Source organism: Pantherophis guttatus, chromosome 3 (genome assembly GCF_059756535.1).
Source record: "Pantherophis guttatus breed Tessera chromosome 3, ASM5975653v1, whole genome shotgun sequence".
NCBI classification, from domain to species: domain Eukaryota; kingdom Metazoa; phylum Chordata; class Lepidosauria; order Squamata; family Colubridae; genus Pantherophis; species Pantherophis guttatus.
Window position 1 is genome coordinate 165,294,209 of NC_142065.1, and position 25,515 is coordinate 165,319,723.

Consider the following 25,515-nt stretch of genomic DNA (forward strand, 5'->3'; position numbering starts at 1 on the left):
ATTTCTGGATTAATAAATCCAGACTGATAAATTTTTGTATTATAATTATAAACTTAATCAGCAAATCCAAGACCAGCTAGAAATCTTAACGAATGAAGGTGAATATTCATGTTCCAGAATAATGTTGCAGGATCCAATCTGGGTCAGTCACGAGGACCAGAGGTTTAGTCTTCCGAGCTTTTGGACTCATGCTGGGGCCGATTCTCAGGGAAGATCTGCAAGAGAGAAGTTCCTTGAGGATAGGCTTCAGCACGATTTCAAAAGCTCGGAAAACTAAACCTCTGGTTCTGGTGACTGAGCCAGATTGGATCCTGGAAATTTTAATTTTAGATATGTCACAGTACCATGTTTCTGTCGCCCATTAAGCTTTTAATAAAATTCCTGTTTAATAGCACAAAGGAGCTGAATCCTGGAGAAGTTAGTGGTAATTTTCTATCCACAAAAAGTTTTGAGAATTTGATTGTGTCTCTTTATCACTTTGTCCATCAGAGAAGATTAAGGATATGATTAGGTTTGCAATACAAAAACTTCAGTAATGCAGAACAAGAGCTTGAGGTTTCATTTATAAGAATCTTACTAGATATGCACATTCTGCTGAACAGTTTAAGCAGTTCATTTGCAATGACTATTGCAATGAATGTGCACAAAGAAATTACTTTATGGTATAATATACCTTGATATACTCAAAGAATCAGCTACAGCTTCCCTTGACCCTACACTGTTTCTGGGAGAGTTTGACAAGCTTGGATTTAGCATCAGAGTTCTTGAGAAAACTGAAAAGATTAAATGTTTGCATTGTAGGTTCCTCAAGATGAATGGTCTGGATATACTCCTCATGGCAAAGATGAAGAAATTCCTTGTCGGCGAATGCGTAGTGGCAGCTACATTAAAGCCATGGGAGACGATGACAGTGGGGACTCGGACACGAGCCCAAAGCCATCTCCAAAGATTGCTGCACGCAGAGAGAGCTATCTTAAGGCCACCCAGCCATCACTTACAGAGCTCACAACCCTCAAGTAAGTCTGTTTTAACAATAATTATTATAGGATACCAATTCAAAAAACCATCAGATGGTGAGATTTCTGGACCACCAATTATGGAAATGAGTAGGAGTGTGCCTGTGTTACCTGTGTGCCTATGTTATGATGTTGTCTAAGTTACAGTTTGGATAAATAATGTGTATTACATGCTATAGGTTGTTTTTGTGGTTTCCTGTTACATGAAAAGACAAATGCCCATGAAGCTCACCATCTATATCTGAGACTTTGTTCTACTCTCATTGCTATCAATTGGCATAGATATTGGATAAGATGGTAGGCATTCCCAAAAAGATTAATACTCATTTGCTGGAAATTCCTGTTAACTAGACTTGGCTATCCCTGACTTTTTTGCTTTTTCTGCAGAATAATGATGACAATTGCCTTTTTTTTAATGTTTCTGTTGAAATACATTGTTTAAATTGAAAATCATCTTTCTTTTTTGTTCATATATTAAAAACTTTAATTAATTTGGTTTTTATTAAAATTAAATCAATTTTTGTTTTAATACTGGTGATAGCAAATATTTTTGCTCAGACCAGACTAATAGATTACAAGGAATAGAGAGTAGATAGATATACTTTGTAACCAGTGGTAGGCTCCTGCTGGTTCGCATCGGTTCTCCCGAACTATATGTTAATTTTCTGAGCAGTTCGGAGAACCAGTTGTTGGAAGAAATATTTTCCACTTTACAGGGCTAATCCTGCAAGGGCGGCAGGAAGGAAAGATTCTAGTGTGCCTGTATTTCTGGTCTAATCCTTATCTTAATTGCCGCCCCTGCTGAGCTTTTCTGGAGTCATTGTTCCCCCCCACCCCCAGAGTTTTATGTGGTACTTTTATTCCTGGGGCTTGAACAGCTATTTATAGAAGGGTTGGCATAGCCGTAGAAGAAATGGCTGAGAGGCAGGATGCAAGCTTGGTATTCTGTCTGATTTTTTTTACTGCCTTTCTAAGGGCATATGATTTTTCCTTAAATCTGGATGATTACCTTAGGATATCTTGTGAGGTGAGTGAGACCACCTGGTATCTTTAAGTGGTGCAAATGGATCTAATGATTGCTTCTCCTAGGTGCTTTGTCAGTTCACTGAGCACAGGAGTCTCTTGTCTATGGGGATTCTTCAGTCATCCAGGTCATGGTTGTCCCAAAGGTGCTTTTTTCAAGAGGCAACTGGACTTTCTTGGTTTCCAGAAAGTCCAGTTTCCTCTTGAAAAAGCACCTTTGGGACAGGAGTCTCTTGCATTGCTTCAGAGTGGCCAAACTACATGATTGCTCACTGATAAGTGGATCCTCCTTCCAATTTGTTTTAGTTTTCTCTCATGATAGTGTAGCATAGTAACATGGCACCTCTCCTAGAAGAATTAAATATTTTGAGAAATATTAAAAAGGAAGAATATATTTCCCTGGATGAGAAATGGAGAAACGTGTTTTCTTAGAGGGAGAAAGCAGCCCCCACCTTCCTTAATAGCCCACAGAAGATGTCAGCATATAAAGACATAGATAGCTATATTCATAGGCAAAAATTCCCTGCAGCAAGGTCTGAACAAAGACAGAATGGGATTAGTCCTCACTCAAGATATTAATTTGTTAATTCGTCTCTTTAGCTAGGCATTTAGTAGCCCAAATATGCCCACCCACTTTCTGAAGAGTTTAAATGACCTCTCTGCTAAAGAGTTTCACTTTATGAGCAAGAGTTGGCTGTATTTTAATTATTTTAATTTCTCAATGTGCTCTGCACCCTGCCTGATTTGTAACCCTGGGTTGCAGGTATTGCTGAGGAAAAGGAAAGTATTCAGACAGAATGGTTTAGCTTTCCATGACAGCTGTGACTCACTGATCTTCAGTGTATATTCCCCCATTTCTAATCTAATGATTGGAATGTAGGGCAGCTTTTTGCAAGCAAAGAAGCTTTTTTGTATTTTTGTACAGGTAATCCTTGACTTACAACAGTTCATTTAGTGATCATTCAAAGTTACAATGGCACCGAAAAAATTGACTTATTAGTGTTTTTCACACTTATGACTGTTGCAGCATCCCCATAGTCACGAGGGGCCAGGCAAGGCTAAGTGCCCCTTGACATGAGTGACATCAAGTTGGTCACGCCCACTTAGTCTCATGACCACCCAGCTACGCCTACCCAGCCAGCAGTGGTGAAAATAAAAATATTTCCCTACCAGTTCTGTGGGCATGGCTTGGGGGGGGGGCAGGTGTCCTGTGACTGAGTGGGTTTAGCCAACTCGTCGTCACTCACAGCCACGGCCACTCAGTCACATGACCTCCACCATCAAGCCACACCCACAGAATCCGGTAGGAAATTTTTTTTCAAATCTATTCTGCCTATTTTCCCCTGTTGTGAGATGTCTGCAGCTGCAGCTTCTTTTTTTGGTGCTCCTGGAGATGCTTCTTGTGCGAAAGATGCAGCGGCTTCAGGCTTCTTGTAGCAAAAGTTACCGGAGCCACTCCCCTTCTTAAATGCACCATCACCATCGCCGCCCTATTCCATGTGCCGGCAGCACATGCGCACAAAGTTGCCTGCTGCTGCTGAATGACGACAGCTGGCACATGGAACAGGGCGACGATGACGGCAGCGTGTTTAAGAAGGGGAGTGGCTCCAATACCTTTTGCTACAAGAAGCCTGCAGCCGCTGCATCTTTCATCATAAGAAGTGCCTCCAGGCGCACTGAAAAAAAGAGGCTGAGGCTGCAGGCATCTCGCAACAAAGGGGGACAAGATGCGGGTTGGCGGGGAGCCCAGGGGCGACAGCTCAGCCCTGTCTTGCCTTCCCTGGCAGCCAGCCGTAGGAGGAGGGTAAAGACGCGTCACGTGGTGAAGGGAGAGTGGGCAGTGGGTGGTGAGTGGGCAGTGGCTCCAGGGCAAGGCCGGAGCCAGGGAATGATGCATTCCTTGACATAGTCAAGGCGGGCGGTGAGCGGGCAGTGGCTCTAGGGCAAGGCCGGAGCCAGGGAATGATGCATTTCCTGACCTGGTCGAGGCGGGCAGCAAGCGGGCGGTGGCTCTGGGGCAAGGCCAGAGCCAGGGAATTATGCATTTCCTGACCTGGTCAAGGCGGGCAGTGAGCAGGCGGTGGCTCTAGGGCAAGGCTGGAGCCAGGGAATGGTGCATTCCCCTGACCTGGTCAAGGCAGGTGGTGAGTGGGTGGCGGCTCTGGGGCCTCAGGAAATCGCATGGTCCTGGGCCCTGGGCCCAACCTAAGGCAAAGGGCGAGCGGGTGGCATGCATTGCTTACCTTTGGTGAGCTGAGAAGCAAGGCGACTGGTGAGGCAAGTAGCTGGGCCGTGTGGCGAAGGGAATTTATATAGGGCGGGAGTGGGTGTTGGGCTGAGCAGCCAGAAGCACTGAGTGGCTGGAAGGGGCAAGCGAGCCGGTAGAGGTGAGCGAGGGCCACCAGGGGATGATTGCTACCGGTTCGGTGAACCGATGCCAATCATCACTTCCGGTTCACCTGAACTTGTCCGAACAGGTAGGATTTCACCCCTGCCAGACAGTCATTAGCGCAGAGAACAGATTATTAAATTATTTGAAGCCCACCACTGTTTCTAACCTTTAAAATCGTAAATTCATATTCAATTCCTGTTTCTGTATCAGTATTATTTTTTATTTTTTTAAAGCATTCCAAATTACCCACTTGAAAAGTCATGCAATTTTAACTCTTCCAATACCGATTTTGGAGCACATTTTTGTAATTATGCCATTTTTAATATATATTTTTCAAAAAGCATTCCTCATTTTTGCAAGTAATTTTATTTAATGTAAGTTTATTGCATATTTTTCAGTTTTTTAATTTAACAATAACAGAGTTGGAAGGGACCTTGGAGGTCATCTAGTCCAACCCCCTGCTCATGCAGGAGACCTATACTAGGGATTTGAACCACTGAACTGCCGACCTTTCTGATCGACAAGCTCAGCATCTTAGCCACTGAGCCACCTGCATTGCAAAATTTTTAGAAGTCCAGATTCTTAGTACATACTGTATATAGATCTAGGAAATGAAAATGCATTTAATTTAATTAATTTAAAATTAAATCAATATTATAATGAAGTAAGTTAATTTCCCTTATATAACTGTCTAACCTTGCCTAGTGGTTGTATCAGTCTTGTCTCTTGTCCACATCAAAACATTCTACCCATCTTTGCAGAGTTTGCAAAATCATCTTAGAAGGCTAGAATTAATCATCTTGGCAAATAAGATCATTTCAAATGTCCAGCAAAGATGTAAAAATCTTGTACTACTGAAGTACTAAATCTGTTAAATAGAAGTTTGAGCTGTATTTTATGAATCAGAACACTCTTTAACCAGTATGGATTTATTTCCATTTACTTAAACTGTCTCTGATTTTTCAATCTCAGGTAATAACCCAAAACTGACTGCATTAAAAAGACACTGCAACATAATTTCTGTAGGGTTTAAGGCAAGAACGAACAAATTTATGTATTCTCGTCTTATGACTACATTTTCCCTTTACTGCATGAAATATTGCTGCATTTCAGATTTCCAATACTACACATTCCCAATATTTTCCAGTACTAGACATATCATATAAATCATACTTTTTTGGAGAATGATAAAAAGGCAGAGTATTTCACTATCCACAGTGCTTTTTATTTGAGTATAAAATCAGAGCTGCACTGTGGTCACATTACATAAGCAAAAATACTTTCTGATTTCTTTTAATATATTTTCTCCTTAGCCCACCTCACAATCTCCCTCCTACAATCTGTTCCCCATGCCATGGTTTCCATGTGGTTACAGAACACTTTTTGAACATTATAGTTAAAATTCTGAATAAAACACAGCTTGCTGTGATCATGAAATCACACCTCCGCTCTTTTACTCCCATTATCCTACTAGGAAGTGAGAAGCTGTTGTTATTTTTTCCTTCAGATGGCAATGTTTGCTGGGAAGGGAGGAGGGGAATAAAAATAATTATCAGGCAAATAAAACTGTTCTGATTAAATTGATTCTTTTACTGCCCTTCATAATCTCCCCATGCAGATTAATGCTTAAAATGATTTTCTTGATTTTTAAGTGTACAGATAAAAGCATTAGGATTTAACAGAACATGGCCCGTGAAGAAAAAGACAGAGCTAGTTAAATCCTTGAATTATCACCTATATAGAATGTAGTGCTATTACTTGAATGATGAAAAAAGTAGTTTTGATGGAAAAGCTCTTCCATGATGGAAACAGCAATGGTAGTACCATTTTCTCTTTATTGAGAAGATGCTGAATATAAGCAAGCCTTTAGACAGATGGCACAAGAAATTAAACAATGTGTAATCCATACGTGGTCTACAACTGCTATATATAAACAGCAACAAGATACAAAGCTAAAGCTCCAAAATACTTAAATTTGAAAAGTGAAGATTTTTGGTTTAGCAGATAAATGTTGAAGTTATATTTCCATGGAGATATTGCTGTTTCTTCTGCCAACAAAATGCTAACACATGCAATTTTGCAGAGATAGCAGATGAAAAATTATCAGTTGCAATTCAATCTTTAAAAAAATACTGGAATTATTTCCCAAAGATTTTTTAAGATGGTGATACTAAAATTGCTGATGACGATAAAGAATGCACAATAATAATAGATACTTTCAAGTGAATTGCTGTTGTTTCTATAAAAGAGGAGTTTTCCAAAAAGTCTCAGGATGTGCTAATTTTTATACGAAGTAAATTTTGTGTTAGTCTTCCTTGTGACATATTTAGAGATTTAAACTAGGGTTGCCAGGTCTGCTTCCAAAAAATAGCAGATAAGCGGGGGGGGGGGGGTGTTAAGTAGTAAAAAAATTTTTTTTTTATAATTAAATTATATATTTTCTTACAAACATTTTAACACGTATTAAAATAATCACTTCAAAACTTTACTTAAAATTCAAAACATCAAATATATTATAATAATATATAAAATATTAAATTACATTTTACTTTGCTATCGTGCGTATTTTTTATTTGACTGCGCAGCTTTGATCAATTCTTTGTGTTTAAGGAATAATTCTTTAATTTCAGTACAACGTTGAGAAATATTAAAAAATATACAAAGTTCACTTCGAACTGATGGTACAAGCAGTCGGTTACGTTCGTCAGTCCACAAATTTCCCATGACCCTGAAAATTCGTTCAACGTTTGCATTTGATACCGGAATTGATGCACAATACTGGAACAGTTTCAGTAAACTCGGAGCTGGCTCTTTCTTGAAAAAGTACGTCCACTTATCAAGAGATGAATCGCCCTGCAGATGAACATAAACTTCTTCTAAGGCAGAAATTTCATCGAAGAGAGTGTTGGGTGGAAGTTCTTCTCGCCATGGTGATAATAACCAGATGTTCATCATTTCTTTATTGCGATCAATTAGATTGAAACAACTTAGCGTCTCATATACTGAATTGGTGAAATTATACTACTTTTCTAGGTACGCAATGGCTCTTTGATACACGTTGATGGCTTCTTTCTTGAACTTTTGCATGGCATTCTCAGGCAAATGTTTTTTACGTAAGGCAAATAAAACTTTCATTCCAAAAAACTGCTCATCGTATTTTTGTTGCAAAGAATCACGCAGCTTACACATGATAATGTGAAGATCACATGCAAGAATTTTCTTGCTTTCCAGCTTCAGTAGGGTGTCTTGCATTATTGACATGAAGAAGTGCGTGAAATATAATTACAATTCTGAAATTGTTGGTTCATCGTCCTTTGCGAGTTCATTTTCCTGATCCGAAATAAGGTTCCAGATAACCTTATGACACTCATCAGATCCAAGAGAAATAAAATATGATTTTAGAGGTATCCAGTTTAAAAGAAGTCTTTTGACTGCTTTAAACAAATTTAACCAACGTGTTGGAACATGGTGCAAAACTTCATGGAATTCTGACTCGCAAAACTCAAAAAATGATTTCAACTCTTCTCGTTTCTTCGCAGAATTCGAAAATTCGGCAAAAACCTTTAGCACTACATTTTCGATATCAAAAGATAACTGCTTTAATGCATTTTTTGTGCTGTTGTGTAAAATGTGATTATTGCAATGAGCAGCTACAATATTGTCATTTTCCAGCAATAATTTTTGGTAAACAGATTTGTTCAGTCCATAATTGACCGATGCATTATCTGCTGAGTAAGCTGAAACATTATTTATTTCCAATTCGTTATCACTAAGAACTCGACACAGCTGATTTTTTATTGATGTAGAATCTTTGAAAGAATCCTCATAAAAGTCTAAAATTTTCACACACAGTCCTTCTTCACAAGTAAAATATTGTGCAACAACGGGATACATTTTGCGATTTCTCTTGTTTGATGCGTCAGTGGAGAGAGAAAATGGAATTCCAGTTTTAAGATCATTGAGAACCAACTCAATAGAAAAAGGATACAAACCTCATTGACAATAGCTGCTGATTTGGTTCTTCCACAAGACATCTTTTTTACAATTTCTGAATCATCAAAAATTTGCTTCATTAACTTAATACTGCAATCTTGAGCCAGGAAAGAAATATGGTGTTTGATCCCATGGTAAGTTTCAGCCATTTCAGCTACAGTCACTTTCTTACTGAAAGAGGAGTCTTTAACAATGAAAAACGAATTGATTCGCTTGTTGCTGGAAGCTATTTTCTCCTTATCTAAATGATTTTTTGTGCTTGCATGCTGTGTGACAGCTTTTATACCATTATATTCAATTGTGAACGATTTCTGACACAATTTACAGTAGGCCGTCGTATTTGTTCTGTCGGTTTTGTTGTTGGTAATCCATGCAAAAGTAGCTTCCCAATCTTTGGTGTATTTGCACACTCTTCTCTTTCATTTTAAAGAATTCGAAATCTCGCCGCTGTCACTCTCATCACTCGACGCCATTTTAGGTCAGTCAACACAAGCTACAATACATTTTAAAAATGTGAACTGTACATAATTTTATAATATATTTTTATTTTAATCTCATCATTAATTTTTTCGGGGAATCGAGTTCTTTGTCTCATTCTAACTTATGAACAAAAAGACAAAACACGATTCTTCTATCCTTATTCTCTTAGACTGTACAGCTTTAGATTACGTACCATTTCATCATAAAGCTTTTGAATAAAAAAAATGTCCACTATTTTGTGAAAATAATAGTGAACATAATGTGAAAAAAGTGGACTGTCCGCTCAAATAGTGGACACCTGGCAATTCTAATTTAAACGTCCATTTTATTTTATATTTTAATTCAAAGATTCAAAATAATTATTCCGACTCAGAGTAATATTTGATAATGCTTACTTGTAATCCTGCAGTGCTAGCCTTCAGCAGACTACACTTGGCTTTATTATCTGTGATTGCTATCAACCTTATACAAAATGATTGCAAAGGTTTTATTTTATTCTAGTAAAATTATATTAGCAAATATATTAGCTATCAGTTGTATCTTCATGAGGCACTTTTTAAAAAGTGACGTTTTGTTTCCTTTATTTATTTATTTAATTAAATAAAATAGAAAAATGGATAAAAATACATTAAAAATAAAAAAAAGAGTAGCAATGCTGCTCTACCAATGATACATGGTATAAATAACTATTTATTTATCATGTATACACACATAAACACGTATATGTGTGATGTGTGTGTGTGTGCACACAGACACAGACACACACACACACACATAGACAGACAGACAGAATTCTTTATTGGCCAAGTGTGATTGGACACACAAGGAATACATACAATGTATTATACAATGTATACATACATACATGCATACTATATTTGTGGGCTTATATATATATATAATATATATAATATATATATTTTTCTTCTGGCAGCCAGCAGACCCTTTGCTGCCCATTGGCAGACTAAGATAGATCTATTTCGGCCTTATAAGGCCTCATCAATTAGCCACACCCTCATCTCATGTATCCTCCCTGTAAAGGTACAATATTTGTTTTTCTTTCTTTTTCGTAGGTTTTATGTATATTTCTCTTTAGCCAGGTTCTACCTACGTAAACCAAGATATTATGCAGCCCTAGTTCAGTGAAATCACAATTCACTAGTTTCTGGGCTTTTTTTCTTCTGGCAGCCAGCCAGAAGAACTAGGGCAGAACCCACTTTAGTTCCTTCTAATTCCCTTTAGTGTCCATATTTTATTCTTATGCTTTTTAAAAAAGAATTCAAAACAAATACATTTTCCTTTGGGGAAGGATTCTTTATAATTAATTTCAAAATCCTATTTGTAATTTATCTGGACCCATAGTCCATTTCTAACTTTCTAAAATAAATTTTCCAATCATATTTTGCTATTTATTCAAAAGAAATTTAAGTTCCTAAATTTACATTTAAAACTACTTTCACTAAAGATTTAAGAAAACTTACCTGGTGCTGTAAAACTTACTGATCTCCAGCAGAAAAACAGTTATTAAGCAATTTCAAAAAGTTATTAGAAAAGGAAGTATTTGCTTAGTACTTCCTTAGAACAGGAAGAACCTTGTGTCCTTTCAAAGTGCTAACTGCCTTTTCAGCAAGGTAATTATTCCGTCACCTTCCAGAGCTCTAAACCCTCCAGATACCACTGTCTTGCAATTCCTTGTGAGAAGCAGCACTTGCAGGTAATCTCAAATCCTCTCCTTGTTTGGACAGGAATTATCAAACATCTGGTCTCCTCACTGGATCTACATTCTGCTGTTGTCATTGGCTCTGCTTTTCATGAAACTACCTTTGCCATTTTTCCCCTGGATGATACTTCATTGCAATTGTCCATACATAGTCTATTTCTATATTCAACTCATCTACAGAGCACAAGTAATATCAAGTCTTTGATACTGGATAACTGGAGACATTTTTTTTTAGTTCAATATTTATTTTTGCATCTTTTCTCCTCATCCTAAATTTATTCAGGTTAGGGAGAGTTATTTTGATGACAAACTGTGTCCCTTGCCTTTTATATAATTTCTTGGTTTGGAAATAATAACAAAGTTGGAAATTTCAGAACATGGCTTCTGGAATTCTTTTTGACTACTTAATAATAGCTCTCTTTGGAGGAAAGATGGTTAGAAAGAAGGAGTTGGCAACATTCAGCACTGCTGCCTAACTGCCAAGTCCATGAGGTTGTAGTGAGGGAAAATTTCTGGGATTTTTATTGTTGATATCTTTTGCTTTGGTCGACAGCACCTGGCATATAGCCAGTTTTAACTCATTTCTTCTTTAGCTGACATCTCCCTGCCAACCAAATTTAGTCCTGTTCTGTTTCATTTTCAGAGTTATGTTAACTGATAGTGTCATGATCCCCTTTACATAATTTCTGTCCAACATGTCGTTGTGTTGGAAAGACTAAAAAGCAAAAGAGCCTGATCCTATTCTTTAATGCCAAGAGTGAGATACATAAACCAACTGAGTTTGCATTTCAATTTCAGAAAATATAAAAATATATTTGAATCAGTGATGGTGAACATGTGTAGGTGACTTCTTAGTTTAGATGGAAGTCTTCTTAATTACCCATGCTTATGCAAAAGTGTCAGAGCAAAAAAAAATCAAAGTGACAAAAAATAAAATCAGATTTGAGAGACTGTAGAGGAAACTTTAAAATAATTTATACTCTTAAGGATGACATACAAAAATTTTTATATGACATAAATGGGAAAAAGAAGATTGGTGAAAGATAGAACATAGTTTCGAGGAGTTCAATATCTATGTGCAAAAAATGCATTGACATTCCTTACCCATCTATTGTATCTTTCTTATTTTTTTTCTCAAATGTAGAACTTTATATTTTTCCCTGTTACATTCAATTCTGTTGATTTCAGCCCACTACTCAAGCCTGTCTAAATCATTTTGAATCTTCTCTCTTTTCACTGAAAGTGTTAGCTATCCTATGAGAAGCCATGATCTTCTGCTTGCTCATCACATATCTACGCTGAAAACCAATCAAGTGTGGTGTGTTAGCTTTGTTAAAAATAAGGTGAGGATAGGTATTATTTAAGATTCTCATAGAGAAGTTTCTCATAGGAGAAGTTTCTTACAGGAGAAGGGGGTGATGGGGAATGCAGATTGAATGGGACAGCTTCAGTAGTGAGTTCCACTTACCTTCGCTACCAGTTCGGAACTGTGAGCATGTGCGTGTGCGTGCTCACTTCAATCACATGCAGCGCTTCTGCACATGCACAGAACCTTCTGCGCATGTGCAGAGTGTCTGTGATGATGTCCAGCTGGGTGGGCGGAGCTTCCCGCCACCGCCACTACCGGTTTGCCCAAACTGGTAGAAACCCACCACTGGGCAGCTTGCCACAACCAAGTCACTGCGGTCAACTTGCCATGGCCCACTCGCCACAGCCATCTCACCCGGCCAGCTCGCCGTGGGACATGGCCAATCACAGGACAACTCACTGTGGGAAAAGTTAACAATTGTATTTAATTATTTAAAATAAATAAAACACATATTCCAATTTTTGCCATTCACATTTCATTCTGTCCCTCATTTTGCATCCTTTCTTCAATGATTTTATTCTATTATTTCTTTGATATTAGTGTAACTCTTGTCCTGCAGCGAGTTGGCTGTGGCGAATTGTCATAGACCCAATGCAGATAGCATCAGAGCAGATTTTGAGAAGAAAAAGAAAGGAGGAAAACTAGAATTGAAATTTTTTTTTGGGGGGGGGAATGGGTGACAACCAAAATGAAGTCATCAGCAATTGTTGAATATGAATTGTTGCTTTTATTTACAAACAGTAGGGCTGGAAAACCTGAGTTAGACTGGGGAGTGCTTGCATTTCTTTTTTTAAAATATATTTTTATTTCAAAATTATTAATATAAAATAAAAATAAAAATAAAGAAGAGCATTGTTGGACTCAATCCAAAGACAAATGGAAAAGGTGAAGAGCATAGAGAGACAATAACTAACAATGCAGAGAGCATGATGGAGCTCCAGATGATTTTTTATTAACTAGTGAGAAAATTTCCACTGTTTGCAGTTACCACTAAAATTAGGAGAATTAGAAAAGATTGTATACATATAAAGTCACATCATATTCCATAGATATACGTCAGTGGTGGGATTCAAAATTTCTTACTACCGGTTCTGTGGGTGTGGCTTGGTGGGCATGGCTTGGTGGGTGTGGCAGGGAAAGGATACTGTAAAATCTCCATTCCCTCCCCACTCCAGGGGAAGGTTTCTGCAAAATCCCCATTTCCTCCCAATCAGCTGAGACTTGGGAGGCAGAGAATAGATGGGGGCAGGGCCAATCAGAGGTGATATTTACCGATTCTCCGAACTACTAAAAATTTCCGCTACCGGTTCTCCAGAACTGGTCAGAACCTGCTAAATACCACCTCTGAAGTATGGGCAAATGTTTTGGCATGACAACTATATGTATTGCCCAGAGCTGGGTAGAAAGCTGCAAATATGCACACACCAATCATATGCACTCATTTGAATATGAAAATATAGAGTTTTCCTTCCCTTCATCCCAATTGGGCTGGACAACTGAAGTTGTCTGAGAGAATTCTTCCTTATCTTTTCTTCTTTTATAAGAAACACCTTCGCACTGGCAAACTGACATACCTATTTCCTGTGGAAAATATTTCTTTAGAAATACAGTAAGGCCCATACCCAAACTAGGTAATCTGAAGCTGGTTAGATGAGGCAGAGGATGAACAATACTAAAGTATTCTGTGATCAGCCAACCACAGCACATACCCACAAAACGTCCAATGTGTCTTTCCTGAACTTGACACCTGCTCATCAGTATTCAGACTCAAGAATTTTTGCAATAAAGGCCTTTTCTCTTTATGTTAAAAAAGTTGTGATAATTGATATAGTATGATACTCAGTGTACAATTTAAATAATATTTTTAACATGGGACAGAAGGAAGGGTTTCTAAATGATTTCAATATTGTCAGACTTACTCAAGGGAAAATAGGGTTTCATGTAAGCTATACCCAAGCTCATAGGATTTTTCAACTGATCCAAATTCATGATCAGAATTTTGAACTATGACATGTATGTCATAGCAGTGAATTTGGATGTTCTGTTTCCATCATATTTCACAACAAATATAAATGGGTAAATAAGCCAATTTGAAGTTCAAAGAATCATAGCTGTGGCTCCTAACATTTGCATTAATCTTGAATATTGATTTTGGTTTCTTTTTAATGGAAACCATTATCTGGTACTGCAGGATGGACTTCCTTTTATTGTATTATTAAACTGCATGAAGTTCAAAGACATCATAACACCTACTGACTCAAAGTCCATTTAAGAATTAATTTTTATACGATATACTTATGGTGGAGGAAGAGATTATATTCTGATTTCTCTTCCCCTGGGCTTTACATTACAAAAACACCAGCAAAAATTACTTCAGATTGATTTAAGATTGAAAACATAAAGGCAAGAGAAGGTATTTGATAGGTTTATGCAAAGACTTAATTCAAATATTTGTTTCAAAGGCGACATGGTTAAATCTGATTGAATCAGATGTCTCTGAATCAGTTCAATGATTCAAAAAAATAAATTTGACTTGATTTGGTAGTTAGAATTAAATGAGACTACATCTGTATATTATTAATAATTAATCCTTTGCTTGCCAATCAGCCATTCTTTTAAGATTATGTCTGTCCAAGCAGTCATGAGAAAAGAAGCTTGTCATTCTATGCAATTCTATCCTCCTCACTTATTATTCTACACTGAATTTTAGATGTTGATTTTTATTTCCTTATAACAGTATAGTTCTCCTATGTATAATTTCAAAGTGGCTCCATTTGTCAAAATTTGACCCATTTGTTGAGTGTTGATGGGATGAGCAGTTAAAAATATGAACAGATGGGACCTCACAATTCCACTGAGGGAAGACAGAGCAGCTTTTAAAGGTTAGAGAAAAGTGTGATGTTCCTGTTTCAAAGACAGCTTTCTTTTTTTGGTACTTCTAGACAATGTGTTTGTAATTAGCTTCCATAAAGGACAGCCACAGTAGGATTTATGCAGATACATATCCGTGGCTGTTACTTCTTGGCATTCAACACCACATGTGCAATTGCCACATCATCATTTTAAGCAAAACAATTTAACATCAAATAGCTACTTCAGAAATCAGTTCAATCCATGTTTTAGAATGATGATAAAATCAGAACATGAAATGGATCCTTGGTTTTCCTCAATCAAGGATGTGTCCACAGCTTCTTTCCTCCATGTTTTTTTCCATATCTTTCATAATTGAACATAATCAGCGTCCTTTCTTTTGTTTCCAGAACTTTGTAGCTTGTTAATTTCTCAGTGAAGAGAAGAGATCCATTTCAGAGAGAGAGAGAGAAGGCTTTTTTTCACTGTTTGTCACTAACTCTTTTTGACTGAAACATAGCTTGGAACTTCAATGAATGTCTAACATGTTAAAGCCTACGAGCTCAGGCTTTGATTTATTGCACATCAAAGAAAGCTCTTGCATTAGAACTTTTTTAAGCAGAGTATCCTGCTTGATTAAGATGCTTCTAACAGTATTACAATAGTCGTCATTTAACAACTATGGCAACCATTTCAAAGTTATAACAATGCTGAAAAAAGTGACTTATGATCAGTCCTCACACTTGTATTTGGTATTTGGCAGGTTTTGCATATTACAATGGCTATAGCATCCCAAGATCGAAATGGGACAACTCTCCACAGCCAATTCGTCACAGCCAAGTCACCACTGTCAACTTGCCATGGCCAATTTGCCATGGCCAATTCACCACAGCCAACTATCAAGGGACAACTTGCCATAGCCAACTCACTATGGAACAATGTGCTGTGGGACAATTCAACAATTCAATTTATTTTAATTTTTGTCATTCACATTTTATTTTGTCCCTCCTTTGGCATCCTTACTTTAATGAATCTATAGGATTATTTCCTCTATATTAGTGTAATTCGTGTCCTGCAGCAAGCTGGCTGTGACAATTCGGCCATGGTGAGTTGACCGTGGTGAGTTGGCTACAGCAAGTAGTCAGAGACCCTCCCAAGATTATGTGATTGCCATTTGTAGCCTTCCCAGCCAGCTTCTGACAGCAAAGTCAGTGGAGAAGCTGGCAAAATGATGCAAATCCCGGACGTGTGATATCTCGTTTAATGACTCTGGGTGATTGGCTTATAATGACTGCAACCAGGATGGCTGGAACTCCCATTGCTAAGTGCAGAATTCATGTGATGTTCTGCTTAACAGCCATTTCACTTAGCGACAGAGCTGCCAGTCTCGAGTGGTGTTAACTGAGGACTATCTGTACTTGCTTTCTCACATAGAAAAATGCATCAGCAGTTGGGGCAAGCAGCAACATTGCCATCTGGCATAATCTCATTTCCATCTTTTAAAGCATACTTATTTAAATATTCCTGAAGTTAAAGTTAGCATGAGTGACAAAATTTGTACCAACATATATTTCTTAAATATAAACTATAATAGATTTCATGTGCATAAGTCCCCTACAGAAAAAAACCTGCCTAATTTCTGAGATCAGCCTAACATAAAAAAACTTTGCATTCTTTACTGAACTTTTCCTACCATAAGTAGCATTTATTCTAAGATCAGTAGATATTATCTTATATATTATTTTCTTTTCATAATGCCATCCATGTTTATTTACTTAAAGTACAGTACTTTTATGTTTCATAAATATTTATAACACATTTATGCTATTTGCCCGGAAATTTACTATCATTTTAAGATGCAATAATGATCTGTGAAGTACAAGAAAGTTTTACATACCGTGTTTAAGCTGATTATTTGAAAACTTTTATAGAGAAAAGGCACATACTTCAGTGCATGTTGGAAGTTGTTTGAACACGCACATACATATTAATTATGTAGCATGTACTGTGTTTTCCTGAAAATAAAACCCATCCCAAAAATAAGCCCTAGCCTCATTTTTTTGGGATGGGCCTAATATAAGCCCTACCCTAAAAATAAGTCTGGGGGATAGGTGTGGCCAGCACAAGAGGCAGCGAGCACACAGGGGCTGAAAGTGTCTGGCAGCAGCCACAGCCCACTGGCCCCTTGGTGCAGTGCAGATAAGTTTGAGCATGGAGACAGAGGCAGGGGGGAGACAGGCAATCCCAACATCCCGCGCTGGTGCCTACCAGGCACAGCCGCAGACAAGCCGAGAGACAGTGGGACAGAGTGTACAGCGCATTGGGATGATCTGCCTCCCTGCTTCTGGCTCCACCTTGCACTTTTTGCCCAGAGGGAGACGAAGCTTCATCTGCTTGCAAATGGGGCGCTTTGAAACAGAGCTAATCGCTCCATTCCCAAGCACCCCATAGTTGCCCAAATATTTTTCGCTCAGACAGAGAAATGAGTGAGACTCGAAGCTTTCTCTGCTTGCAAATGGGATGCTTTGAAATGGAGCAATTAGCTCCATTTCAAAGCATCCTATTTGCAAGCAGACAAAGCTTCATCTCCCTCTGGGCAAATAGTGCGCTGTGGACCCAGGCGGAGGCAGAGGCATGGGGGGGGGGTGGGTAAGACAGACGATCCCAACAGGCTTAGGTCCATTTCAAAGTGTCCCATTTGCAAGCTTCGGGTCTGCATCATTTCTCCATTCAGGTGAAAAGTGTATCTGCCCTGGGAAGCAAGCCCTGTAAGCCGTTGCGGCCATGGGCAAGCAGATGGTGAGCGGGAGTAGACGGGAGCCACAAAATAAGACATTCCTCAAAAATAAGACCAGGTCTTATTTTCACAGAAACACAGTAGCTTTTCCACTATTCTGTTTTTAAAGTCAGTTTATAAATTCTTTGCCCTTTCTCATGCAGTATTTTAAAAGTTTATTTTTTCTTTTTCTGAGGTATGCATAATTTGTAGAGAAACTTATTCTCCCCATATTGATAGCTCCAGTTTAAATTTGAATTGTGCTTTTGATTAAAAACCAAAAATGGAGTACAGCACAATAATATTAACAGAATGTATAGCTTGACATCCCCCTCAAAATGCAAAGCACTTTATCATATTTAGAATGCCTATCTTTACTTTTAAAATCCTTGTACCAAGAGAGCTCACAGAAATGCATTAATTTCTCCTTTCTTTCTCATCTAAGTAAAATTATATAGCACTAGAGATAAATGAACTAAATTATCAATTATTTTGAAAAGGTTGTCAACTGAAAGTTTTTTCTATTCATGATAGTTGCTGATTAGCATGCATATTTTAAAATGTACAATTAGTATGTACATTCATTTGAAAAATATGTGAATTGAATATGGAAAAAACTGGTTTCAAACTAAATCAGTGTTTGAAATTGCGTATTTACATTAAGCTGCCTTAAATCTCTCTCTCTCCCCGTATATTTATGTTTCAATCTATTCTACAGCTTGATTAAAATGCTAGTTCTTAGAATGATTGTATGTGGCTGACATAAGAAGAATGAGAATCAATAAAAAAAACTATAGAAATCATTCTAGTTTTTCTTCTAGGCTTTTGTAGTTTATGTAAGTTTACATCATCCATTATTAAAAAGCAGATTTGTTCAAACCCATTATCCATTATTTCATATACAATGTATTATATAAGCCAGCAATCATCAGGCTGTCAAAACAGCAGATTTGTTAGATATATACAGGGCAACACAAATCTCTGTAGGTGCTTTTGGGTAAAAATATTTAAGCACTCTACAAATTAACCCTCATTTTTATAATAGAAAATCCCTGCTTCAATCATGCCACAATAAAGAGGTGACTAGCAAATCCATTTGGGAAAAGCATTTTTTAAAAGCCTACTGAATAATGTGCATTCTTCAGTAAAGAATTCAAATCCAAGTTGCAACCCCATTGAACTGAGTTTGGACTGGACAAATGTGCCATGCTCACCATCCAATGGGAGAAAATAGTGAAAACTGAAGGAATCAAGATGTTCTATGGAGACAACATCAAGAGTCTAGACGAAGATGATCACTACAAATACCTGGGTATCTTTAAGCTAACAGTTTCAAGCACATTGAAATGAAGAAAAAGTTTAGAAGTGAATACATCAAGAGTGTGAAGAAAATCTTGTACTCCAAAGTCAGTGGAGAAAATGCCATCAAAGCAATTAACTCTTGGACAATTCCAGTCATTAGATACACAGCTGGAATTGTGGATTGGACTCAAGTAGAACTAAAAGCCCTGGATAGGAAGACCAGAAAAGTAATGACAATGAATCATGTTCTTCATCCTTTCATGGCATTGACAGACTCTACTTACCACGGAAAATAGCAGGGGTGAAATCCAGCAGGTTCTGACAGGTTCTGGAGAACTGGTAGCGGAAATTTTGAGTAGTTCGGAGAACCAGCAAATATCACCTCTGGCTGGCCCCAGAGTGAGGTGGGAATGGAGATTTTGCAATATCCTTCCCCCAGGAGTGGGGAGGGAATGGGGATTTTGCAGTATCCTTCCCCTGAAGTGGGGTGGGAATGGAGATTTTGCAGTGTCCTTCCCCTGCCATGCCCACCAAGCCACACCACGCCCACCAAGCCACGCCCACAGAACTGGTAATAAAGAAGTTTGACTTTCACCACTGTAAAATAGGCAGGATTTTGAAATGTTCCAAGTACATCAGATGGTTGAAAAAGAAAAAAGGCATTGGGAGAATATCTAAAAGAATCATGAAAAAGATGCATTGAAGCTAGCATACCAGGAAGGTATTACTGAATACAGGAGAAACCAAAATGACCTACAAGAAAGACTAAATGAAGAACAGAAAAGAGGCAGAGAAAGTACTATATGACCAGTACATTAAAAAAAAAAAAACAGACAAGGCAGATAATAACAAGACCTGCCAATCGCTAAGAACAGGAAAGTTGAAGAAAGAGATAATGCATACAAAGCCAGAATTGAGAAGACAGCAACAGACAGCAAGTGGCACCTCCGCAAAGAAGCTAAAGAAACAGTGAATCACCTAATTAGCTACTGCAAGGAGATTGCACAGAATGACTGCAAACAATAGCAGGATAAAGTAACAACAATGGGGCATTGGAAGATCTGCAAGAAATGCCATTTGTGTGCAAGCAAGAACTGGTAGGACCATAAAATAGAGAAAGTAATAGAAAATGAAGAAGCCAAAGTGCTCTGAGACTTTAGAATTCAAACAGACAGGCAGCTGCCACAACAACAACAACAACAACAACAACAACAACAACAACAACAATAATAATAATAATAATAATAATAATAATTTTATTTATATACTGCCCTCCTCCCGAAGGACTCGGGGTGGTGTACAGCCAATTAAAAACATAAATATACAATATCATAGTTAAAATTAATTAAAATCATTAAATAGTTTTGGCCGAATTTTAAAACCAAAAGTTAAAACCCAATTTAAAATCATTCAATTAGACAGCCCCGCCTGTCGGAACAGTAGGGTCTTGAGGGCACAGTGAAAGACCCGGAGATCAGAGATGTTACGAATATCCGGGGGCAATTCATTCCAAAGGGCAGGAGCTCCAACAGAGAAGGCTCTCCTCCTGGGTGTCACCAGCTGGCACAACTTGGCCGACAGCACCCTGAGGAATCCCTCTCTGTGGGAGCGAACTGGTCGGTGGGAGGCTGTTGGTGGCAGAAGGCGGTCCTGTAGATATCCTGGTCCTTGTGTGTACAAAGCACACCACACTTAACAATTGTTGATAAGAAAGGCAAAATATTATTTGAACAAATTAATAGGAACAGTCTCCTTTCTGGGGTTTGAGATCTATGTTTATATATGACTATGGGTCACTGGGTAGATTCTGTGTGTGTGTGAATATTTTGGTGGTTATTTTGCTGTGGGACATAGTATTGTCCTTAATTGGCTTAAAGAGCCTTGGCGCAGCGGATTAAAGCACTGTTAAGTAACACCAGCTGCCTGCAATTACTGCAAGTTCAAATCTCACCAGGCTCAAGGTTGACTCAGCCTTCCATCCTTTCGAGGTAGGTAAAATGAGGATCCAGTTTGTGGGGGCAATAAGCTGACTTTGTATAAAAAGGTCCCCACTGCTTGGGGGGGGCCAAAAGCCCTACTAAGCAGGTATATACAAAAGTATGAAGGCTATTGCTTAACGCATTGTAAGCCGTCCTGAGTCTACAGAAAAGGGCGGCATATAAATCGAACCAATAAATAAATAAATATATAAATTATTAGAGATGAAAAGTAGATATGGTACAGTGACTTATTGTTATTGTTTTTCTTTAAGGATTTCCGGTGAACATTCTCCAAAACTTCAAATCCGAAGCCACAGTTACTTGAGGGCAGTGAGTGAAGTTTCAATCAATAGGAGTTTGGATAGCTTGGACCCTGCGGCTCTGCTTACCTCTCCTAAGTTTCGTTCCCGAAATGAAAGCTACATGAGGGCCATGAGCACTATTAGTCAGGTGAGTGACATGCTTGTACAATTAACAAAATAATAATGATAGTACAAAAACACCATCCAACTTTGATAAATATAGAATCTATATAAGAAAAAGATGTATGGACAATTATGCAATAAAACAAATGTATGCCAGTGTGTATTATTAAAAATCCCTTAGCTATGTAAATGTCAATTACCATTATTCAATATTATTGAATAATCATTGACACGATCAAGAGTCTCAAAATGGTACTCTATAAAATTGGCAGTTGGTACAATACACAAATATTCCTCCTGAATGTGGATTTTTGATTTTCCTCATATATCAGAAAATATAAATTACTATACAGTACTTGGGAAAAACATTGTGATCAGGGCAGAGTGACCACCAAGCAACTTCCACCCACTTAAGGAATGTACCACTTTTGCATGGTACATCAAGGGGTTTACTTCACATATGGGCTGGGACAAAGAGGGAATACTAAGAGCTAAATATATATTCAAGGGTTCACTTGCTCACTGGGCCCTTTTAAGCCCCTTCCCAATTAAAAAAGGGTACACATTTGGTCCTCTCCCACTTTGGGAGATATTAAAAAAAGGTCCTGGTGGGCTACATAGAGTCCCCAAGCCAAAAATGTTGTACCCTGGCCATAAACCAGGAGGCATCCCTGATGGGAAGTGTCTTCAGATCCTCTGTTCATTTGTTTAGCTTTTGACCAACTTGGTTTTTTTTTAATTGTGTTTATAATTCATATCTAATCTTTGGCACATGATTGGTAGGCATCGTTGATCCATGAAATATAAGATCATAGGTTTGCACATAATAACACACCCTTAATTATTCATATATTGTACATATTATTTGTTGAGTTAACATTTTTTCATAAACATTCCTGCACATGAAAGCCAATTAATGTAGGCATAACATTAAGCATACAGGTCGATGCTTTCAGTGTGCCTTAGAAATGAAATATTGGATCCATTTATTTCAGATGTTGCCGGGGTAGAGAAATATAGATGGCTCATATATACCAAAATTTGAGGTATCTGCGGGATTCAAAACTTTTGTGAAAATGAACAAACAGTATCACCTGCCACACTACAAATACCACATTTTTCATAGGTATACAACATCATAATGCATATATAAAGTGGATAGAGCTTGTGGTGCAATGGTAAGACAATTTTTTTGTCACCCACTTCTTATTAAGTCCCCTGTGGATGTCTCTGCAAGTAATGCAGATCCCTAAATGAGTCCTTAGTTGGCTAGAAATCTATTCTAAATCTAATCCCAACCAAATTATTCAATCTGAACCAGCACTCATTAATGTTGTTTTTGTGGCAAGGAGGAATGCAATCTGCAATTTTTCCTGATATATTTATACAATTTATACTCATGTTTGTATAGCTAGATATACATCTATATCCCATTATTCCTTTTGGAGGTAAGCAGTCTTATGCAAATACATAATGGGAGTAAAAAAGAAGACATTAATGACATGAGGAAAAAAATAAGAAAAGGAAATAAACTAAATCTACTTTACACCAGTACCATTCATATACTTTATATGTCTTTATTCTTGCAAGCCATCTTTGCATCCACCAAACCCGTAGGCCATCTCACACATTGACTTTTCTTTATTCGTCCGCTTTCTTGAGGAAGATTTAATGAACTGCATCCAATCATAACATTTTGGCCTTCCTCTCTACTCTTTATCATTTTCTTCATATATTTGTTTTTGCAATTTGATCCTCACTTTTGTATTTAATCCAGATCCAGTAATCGCACCATTCTTGATTCAATTCATTCCTCTATTACCGTACACAATCCTTAAATATCCCATTTTCATTGGAGTCAAGTTATTTTTATATTTCACTTTACAGGAATAATTCTCAGTCCTTTAAAACAATTGACAGGTGTATGTAGTTATACTTAGCCATTTTTGCTTGTTTGAACTGGGAATGTCAAATAACTCAGATCATCCATGCATATATTCCATATGATTTGCTTTGTCCAGTACTTTACGTACTTTCCATTAGTATAACTCCACTCCCTTGTGTGACATCTTTAACATACCATAATTATTTTTGCTTGTTTTCATGCATCTTTCACATTCTCTTTCCTTAGATTCACTTTCTACTAATTTGTTCCTGCTGTAGTTCTATTTTCACTCTAGTGTTTTTTTAAACTTTCTTTTCTTTTTTTCATAATCCATTTATCCCAAGATCCACATGACACCTCCGAAAAACAGTTTTTCCTGCATTCATCATCTTGCACCACCATTATATTCTTTAATAATTGTGTCAGATTTTCATCATAAACAATTAAATCAGTCACGCTTTTAAGATTCATATCCATTCCTTTGGCATGTATATGCATGAACTGAGCCTGATAGTGCTTTTGTATTTGAAATAGACTTTTTTCTAAACACACCAATCATCAGTCTCATTCATTCTTAGACTCCAAATAGCTCAGTTATTTTTAGCATTCCCTCTTGTCTTGTCTTCCAGCCATCCAATTATGTCACCTAACAGAATATTTTTCCCCTATGGATCTTAAACATTCAGAATTATTGCACAATTTTTAGTTGTTTATCTTTGCTTTTTCCATTATCACCATTCACTAGAGCAAAACATTCAAGGGACTCCAATTTACAGATTCCTCTTTTCATGCACACCACACAGCCTACTGTAGATGGCATTAATTCATACTTTGTAACATAATTTCTACCCCTTTCTTTCATAATCAAACTTACATCTTAATTTCCTTGCATGTATTAATCAGCTTTAATCTACAAAACTCAGACTTTTCTTCATTTAGGTGTATTGCATTGTTCCCCTTTTTATGTTAGTGAAACAAACATATAATATTTTAATTGGTTTTCCTTTCCTTTTTTTCAAATTCATATTCTGTATCATTTTCTTCTCTTAAATTTGAAATTGCAATCTTCCATATACTATGGTGATCATCAGACAGGGTCTTAGATATTGGTGTATTCCACCCATTCTAGCATTATTCAATCATTATTCAGCCATTATTCAATCACAAATGTTTTTGTAGTGTACATTTTGGACAGTATGCCATAAATCAAGAAGTTCCTTTCTGTATCTAGGCAAAATGGCAACATGATGATGAATTTATTTCTAGTTCTACTAGTACACCCACCACTGGAGTGGTAGGCAGGAACTTGAAATTCTGGCGTAAAGCATTTGAAAAGAAAGAAACTTATATTAAGGAATCTTTTTTAAAAAAATCCACATAGAGAGAACCCCAGGGATTCTTCTATATTCATACAAATAATTTCCTCATCAAACCTCAAGCAAAGCTGTTGAGTTTTTAGGATGGATAGTGAAGTTAACAGGCTACTGTGACATAATAGCTTGTTGCATGGTTGGCTTCCATTTTGTCTTTGAATATAACTGATCTGTCAGTCCTATTTTAGATTTAAAACTCAATTGCTTCATAGGCTTTTATGTCACTAGTAGCAACTTGCAGCATATAATTTACTTAGGGTTTAAGAGGTTCACTGCTGGATCCTAGCAGCATGTTCAGAATGTTATCGTTTAGAATTCAAAGAAAACCTTTGTAAGCAACACATTCTGCACCTAATTTTCCTGCAAGTTTTTGGACAAGTAGGAAACATTATGTTAGTAATGATTTTCCAACATTTGCATTTTTCTGTGCAGAGACCCTACAGAGACTACTAGCAGTGCTTGTAGTGAAGTCTATAAAAATCAAAGGGAAAAGCCATAAAGATATGTACCATAATTATTCTCAACAGCTGGCCTTCATTGGTCAAAGTATTTTATTTTCTCTTAAATATTGTTGCCATTGTTGATTGCCTTGTTTGCATTGGAATTTTACCCTGAAAAAAAAACAGTCTACAGAGAATGAAAGATCTGGATACATCTACAGCATGAAGATCTTTCAAAGAATACCAAAACTATGATAAAAATCTACATATTGCATAATACATGTCATGAGAATAGTCAAAAGCCATTGTGGAAGACTTTGTGAGTGATTGACATATAGATAGTTCTAAACTAACAGCAGCAATTGGGACTGGAATTTGTGTTGCTAAGCGATGTGGTTGTAAACTGCACCTTCATCGCTTAGCAATGGCAATCCCTGCAGTTTTTATGTCCGTTATTAACTGAATCCTACAGTCATTAAACAAGACAACTTC

General features: G+C 37.4%; 1 protein-coding gene across 4 annotated transcripts in view; it reads left to right on the forward strand.

Annotated features, from left to right (window-relative positions):
• The window catches only part of DLGAP1 (DLG associated protein 1), a 274,487-nt gene that overhangs the window by 202,175 nt on the left and 46,797 nt on the right, over positions 1 to 25,515 (forward strand). For all 4 annotated transcript variants that reach the window (XM_034429524.2, XM_034429526.2, XM_034429527.3 and 1 more), the window contains 2 exons: positions 802 to 1,016; positions 21,173 to 21,350. In XM_034429524.2, coding sequence (XP_034285415.1) covers positions 802 to 1,016; positions 21,173 to 21,350 — 393 coding nt within the window. The remainder of the gene's footprint in view (positions 1 to 801; positions 1,017 to 21,172; positions 21,351 to 25,515) is intronic.